The 6,767-nt window shown below is 40.9% G+C and overlaps 1 protein-coding gene across 1 annotated transcript in view; it reads right to left on the reverse strand.

The window, feature by feature from the left end:
- PRKAR1B (protein kinase, cAMP-dependent, regulatory, type I, beta) overlaps positions 1-6,124 on the reverse strand; it is a 96,319-nt gene extending 90,195 nt beyond the window's left edge. The window contains exon 1 of the mRNA XM_010079384.1: positions 5,923-6,124. Coding sequence (XP_010077686.1) covers positions 5,923-6,099 — 177 coding nt within the window. The 5' untranslated portion in view covers positions 6,100-6,124. The remainder of the gene's footprint in view (positions 1-5,922) is intronic.
- Between the last annotated feature and the right edge of the window lie 643 nt (positions 6,125-6,767).

A 6,767-nucleotide genomic window follows, 5' to 3' on the forward strand; every position in this document is an offset into this window, starting at 1 on the left:
CAGGGGGGTTGGAACTCAATGATCTTTAAGGTCCCTTCCACCCCAAACCATTCTATGATTCTATGATTTTTTTTCCATAGTCTTTCTCCTTGCTATCATTCCTGTTTAGCATGCCCTTCAGTTTGAAATAATTACTGTGGGAAGACAGATGAGACTTAACTACCTCTGTGCCTCAAGTCACCTGGTACAACTGAAAGAGGATAAAAGGAAATAATTTTGAAGATAATTTAGTGCCTTCAATAAAAGCTACTGCCTCGCCTTGGCTAAGCAATTGACTGTAATGGAAAGGGTCAGCAGCTGTCAGAGCACCTTGCCCGATGCTCTGATGACTTCAAAACACAGAGAACGAGGAGCAATTGCAGCAGTGCAGCTCAAAACCCTCCCATTCCTGAATCTGGAGTTCTGCCTCACCCGAGGTGAGTTGCTGTGCAGTCCAACTGGCCTCTCAAAAGATTAGGGAGGGATTTGCTGAGCTGCAGACAAGCAGGGGGGTAGGTACCCAGCCAGTTCTGCAGCCACGGACTCCAACACAGGCAGGATGTAAGCCTGGGCAAACTCCTTTTCAAAAATTTAATGGTAAAATAAGGCTTGAGGGGCTCTACATCTGTTTGGAAGCCTAGAAAAGGCTGCAGTCAGCTGCGGGCAAATATGTAACTGTTCCTAGCTGTAAGGCCCACCAGTATCAAGGGCTTTCCCAAAGTTCGTTGTGATCTAGTGAAACCTGCCATCAGGCAGTGCCTGACCCAGCACCACCGTAACTTTACAGGAATTTGGCAAGGTATTTCATTCATGTGTTTAAAGTTAAGTATGAACCTGTTTCTTTAAAGCCACTTAGATGCTTAAAGATTAACATGGATTCAGTATCCTGATGGATGTAAAACATGATAGCTTGAGATGTGAAACAAAGGCAACGTCCAGACAGGCTTCCCTTCTCGTCCCATCACCACGCTCCATTTTTGTAACTATTTGACTTTGAGACCGGGAAAGCCACTCACACTTGTAGGCACACAAAGTAAACAGGGAGCTCAGTGACGCTCTGCACAAGTTCGTAAGAGCACAGCTCCACTTATAGCCAATTTTATTTACTAGGAAAAAACTTTTTTTCTCTTTCTGCCCTTATCCCTTTCAGCCTCCACCTTTCCAAAACCTCCTGCATTTAAGAAAGATTGCCTGAGAGGTCTTAAAAATTCACCCAGTTCTTCCTTTACCTGTTCCAAAAAAACTCTCATAACACTGCCTATGGCTGACTACAGCAACCACAGAGGTTTGACCTGAGCTGATCTGCATCCAGCTCTCTTCGGCAGTTCTGATACCAGAGGACTGGCAGGAGCAGAGGCTGCCCAAGCCTACTCAGAACCGCAGTCACTCAGCAAGAGCACCTGGTGCTCCCACCACTGAGTTGCTATCAGCATCTCAATGAGCTCCGGCATGTTCCCACATGCTTTAGCAACATCTCTGACCACCAAGCAGACACCACCCAACTGCTCTGCAAGCTTTGAAAGATACAGAAATATTTGTCTTATTAGTCCTTATCAAACTGCTGAGTTAATGCATTTTTTCGCTTTTCCTCTGTAGGGTTTTCCTTCCAATCCATAAGCTCCCCCCAGCTTATATTAAAGGAATGAGTTACACTTAGCATAATTGCTTGTACTTAGGAGAATTAATTGTACTGTTTTGGCCAAGTTCTGGTGGAAATTACTGATTGAAAAATTTCTTGTTGTGACAAAATGTAAACACTGGGAGAGACTACTGTTGCAGAAGAAAAGCCTGATGCTCAAACACCCTTGGTTCTGAAACTCTTTATCATAAATAAATAAACTGTATTTTACTAACAGTGAATGAATTTGTAGTTTACTTCACACTTTCTTTTCAGTGCTAGTTTACAGCAAACCAGTCACACAAATGCCTTTATTTTTCTGACCAGGTCTGTGTGCAATACTGTCCGATATCACCAGGTGGAGCTACACAGATAATCTCGTTTTATTTAATTACTGACAATAAAGTTTTTCTAAAACTCTCTTTTTGGATGGTACCTTAAGACATGCAGCATCGGCCTGGGTCCATAAAACCACTGCAAATCAACAGCAATCCAAGACGGTAAGTTCAGGATGTGCAAGACAGTATTTCTTTCATGTGCACAGGGCAATAGAAGGGACCACGAGAGAGCTCAGGTCTAGAAGGTATCAGCAAAGATTACCTGGCTCAGACAGCAAACCCCTGCTCTGAAATACACTGCATGCAAAATGGCTTCAGCAAAGTACTTGGTAATGCCTAAACATATCCTGCAGGTTCCTGCTGCTTCCCCTTCTTTTGTGCCATCTTCTTCATTAGTTCTATTCTTTATCGTATTTTTTTTTATGCTGAACAAAAGTCTAGCTTAGCCTGGCAAGACAACTCCACCTTTGATCATATAATCACAGCCCTAAACAGCGTGACACTAATGAAAGTTTTGCAGTCTCAGTACAGCTGAAAATACAAGGCTTTGCCTGTAACTTCTTAGTAATTAACTTTTTTACATAAGGTAAAAACCGGAGATAAAGACAGGTTCCCTGTTTTTTCTGCTATGCCTTCTTCAGTCCTCAAGTAAACAGGACCTAATTACAACTGTTAAAATAATGCCATGGTTTCTTAGCTAATACCTATTCCCCCGCTCTAAAAAAGCCAATTAATACTCCCAAGGGAAAGTTTTTCCTCACCCCATCCACCAACAAGAAGTTCTATACAGGCACAGGGAAATGTAAAACAAGTTATTCAAATGAAAACATATTTTTTTAAAATCTCAGGTATCTAAACCATTTTCAACTCTTTTCTGTGCTCAATGGAATGTCAGCAATTTTTACAAAGCAACTGTTAACATGATGTAATCTTGAAGTCTGTAGGTCACAGCATATAAAAACTGACCTGCAAACTGCAGAATATAGAAACTTAGGCTGATTCCCAGCAATTACTGGCACCTGCAGACAAGCAGATCCTGCCACTATTAAGTGAACAGAAAAATATCTATTCAAGTTCTCCTACAATTATTTTCAGAGCTATGTTTTTTAACACTGTACTTGATACAAATGAGCTGCAAACTTAAAAAGGCATCAGGCATTTCTTTCCAACCTTGGCACTTCTCCAGATGAAAATGACAACTGCAGAACCAAACATCAAACCTCAGTCTCCAGCACTTTACTTGCATTTATTCATGTTCTCACTTCACAGCCCTCTCAGGCCATGTCTACACTGTGAAATAAAAAATGGCCCAGCCATGGACCTCAATACTAACCCAAGACAGCCCACATCCCTCAGGTACTGGCTCATTCCCTAGCTCCGTTCTGAGCTGCTTGAACTCACTCCTGTCAAAACAAACCTGCTCCTAGATGTGTTAGACCTCAGAATTATATTTGGGGCCAGTTAGTGTTGCAGGGTCAGGGGTTAGTCATTGGTCCTTCTCCATTTAGCAGTGAAGATGAAGGCTGAAGGCAATGCACCTAACTCTGACGTCATTAGAAGGAAGATGAAAAGCATTTATGATCTGCTCTGATCTTGGACATGACAATAAATCTTGCTTTTATGAGTTGATTTTATGAGATGTAGTTGAGAATTAGCAAAATGAAATAAACTTCTTTTTGTATTCACCTCTGAGGTAGCTCCAGTACATTGATGTGGATCAAGTCCACACGTTTTCCATAAGCTCCTTTTTTAACCACTTGAAAAACATCCCATGCTTCATTTCTAAACTGCAGGCATGATTTTTTTGACAGATAAACTGTTATTCTACTGCTCTCTTCAGTGGAACGTGTTGTCTATTTTAACGGGTTTGGAAAATAACCCCAAAATAGCACACTTTGGTGGAAAAACGCAATAATTTGTTTAGAAAATCGTGCTCGAACACAAAGATTTTCACTCCTCTCCCTACACAGAAACAAAATTAAAGGAGTTAATAGCAAACGTGACATATCAGTGTATTACTCATTCACATATAGAAATCTAACAGGCAATTGCTAAACTCACAATGCCATTAAGATCTTTCAAAGTACCTATACATGTCAAGTGTCTTCTAAAAACAGGCTAAAACTTATTGAAATTATTTCTCTATCGTTACAAACCTTCCTTCAACTGTTACTACGCAACCGATCAAGTCAAAATACTATCCTACAGCAGAAAATCCTCCACAGTGCAATTCTTCTCAAGAAAGTCCACAGAGGTGGCTGGACAAGAAAGTCAAACTGCCATAGCAACAAAAATTACAGTGCTGTAAACCTCCAGAAGCACCCTAAAGCCTTTAGACTCAGCAGGCTTAGCTCCCAGACTGCTCTACAGAGTCAGTGGCAAGATTGCCTTCTTCCGCAGTAAGCGTGATATTCACTGAATTTGATACCTTGAGACTGGTTGTTTCTAAACCATTTCCTTTCGTTTTGTGAAAAGTGATATCCCTCAGCTTCTGTGTTTGCATCCTGATCGATATGCTGCTACACAATTCTGGTATCTGCTGTTCTTTGGGAAATAATAGGAGATCATATGAAAGAATTTCTCAAGGGTAGGAACTGCCTTCCAGTCTTAATTCTGTGTACTGTGTTTAGATCAATAAAGCCAAACTCCCCCAGTACAACTCCTCAAGTAAAACCACTAGCTATGGAGAATATTATAAAATACTGCAGCATATAATAACTTTTTTTTCAAAAATGGTGTTTATCCTTCTGGCCAGGAAGTCCAGGATTGCACATTAAGATGCATAACAATTCATAAAGTGATTAAGGAAATTCAACAGTATTCACTCTCTTGAAATGGGTTGTGGCTCTCAGAAGTTTAGAATACGCAGAAGTAAGAGATTTCATTTTTAATAATAAGCATTACAATTAAAAAAATCTTGTACTTCCTACCCCTCCCTGATGTTCCAGGCATTCTTACTGGGCTTCCACCAAAATGCAATGTTTGCATTTTTTTAAAGCCACACAAATTCAGCATATACTCACCTATACAAAAATTAATCTGAAAAGTGGACAGAGATGTATAAAATGCTTATATCACCTGTAAAATATCAGCTCTATGTATTATTCACAAGTTATTATTGTTCTTGCTGTGTCCTTACTAAATTCTTTCTCTAGAAGGAAAAAAACTACATAAAACTCATATCTTAAGTCTACAAACTTCAGACATTTCCTTCAAAAAAAGTGAATAATCCTCTTCTTAAACTAAGCATATTAATAAAGTGGCAGACTGAGGACTTTATAACCAACAACTTGCAGTCCTGTTCTCCCATTTATTTCTGGAGGAATCCCATCCCCACAGAACAGTTGTGCTCACACAAGCAGCTCTTCCTGTAAAAGACACCCATAGGCTTTAGTGAGAATTTATCCAAGAGTGTTTTAAAATGTTTCCCCCCCTATGCTGCTTTTGAAGACAGTGACAGTATACGAAGTCTCTCTGAATGCATCTCTTGTTGGAGGATCCTGGGATAAGCAATACAGGAGGGCAAGAGCAGTAAAATTAAATGGCAAACTGTTTGATGATTTTCAGAACTTGATGGTTCCCTGATCTTGTTCAGTTTTAAGGGAAGGGAAAAGCACATCAGCTGACACTGGAATAAAGGGGGAACACCATCTTTTGCTCTTACAGGCAGGTTCTTCCCACAGAAGACAGGACGCTATGTATCTAACACAAAGTATGCTTGTAACTCTTTGGGTCATTTTTAACAAGCACAGTTTTATAAGAATTATAATCTTGGTGTTATGCACAAAAATTCTATACAACAGCCAATATTATAGTAGACATCAGCAAATAAAGGGCTGGGCTTTTGCTTCTAACAGCCTGGTTTTTAACAGTAGCCTGATAACTTAAAATTTAAAAGGAAAAATATACCAAAATACTTGAAACTTTTTAAACAATCTTTTTCAGTTTAAAAATCAAAAATTATATGTCACCTGAAAAATCACTGACCTTTTCTAATTTTTCAAAGTGTTCTCTGAGGAACTTCATGGGTCGGTCTGGCTTTGCTATGCAAAGGTTTACAATACACTCTTTTAAAATCTGTTGGATGTTGTGCTTCTGAACGTAGAGTTCACATCCCTTCAGGCTCTCATCTTCTTCCACACTGCAGGAAGAGGCAGCAGCCATCTTCAGACTTGTAAACAGAAAACAGACCTAGATAAGAAAATGGTGCAAGAAAGATAAGAGACAGTTCCCAAACCCTTTGTCAGAGAGATCTGAAGAAGCAAAGACGTTTTAATATTGCTGTTGCCTCTTCAAGAGCTATCAATTCTAACGTTTTAATGTTCTGGGGTTGTACGTGGAAATGCTGAACTGTGTCATCTTTGTTCGATCAACATACCGGTAACTGCAAAAAGAGCATTTTAACGCCTAGACGGCAGTCAACACTTGGAAATAATGGTGCAATTAACCATCCAAGGCCATGGGTTTCAAAGACAGCTATTAAACGAGGGCACAAAGCCTTGTTTTTCTATTCCCTCGGGGACTCCCTCCCCATCACCAGAAACCCAGTTTTCTGCAACAGAAGGATTTTCGGTAAATTTTAACATCTCCCCCTTTTACAGCCCATGACCCTTCCCGGTCCCGGGGGGAGACGGGGGCGGGGGGCAGAGCCACCCAAAAGGAAGTTTGGTAATTGGGGGCAACACAACCCCAAACCCCTCTTTATTCCCCCAGCCAGCATACAACCGCTCCATACAAACCAAACACCGCGAGGGGCAGCTTTCACACCGGCCTCCCCGCTGCCCCTGCCCGGGACGCTGGCACCAGGGGGGGCGGAGGCCGAGCGAGGGAGC

Source organism: Pterocles gutturalis, unplaced genomic scaffold (genome assembly GCF_000699245.1).
Source record: "Pterocles gutturalis isolate BGI_N339 unplaced genomic scaffold, ASM69924v1 scaffold1384, whole genome shotgun sequence".
In the NCBI taxonomy this organism is placed as follows: Eukaryota; Metazoa; Chordata; class Aves; order Pterocliformes; family Pteroclidae; genus Pterocles; species Pterocles gutturalis.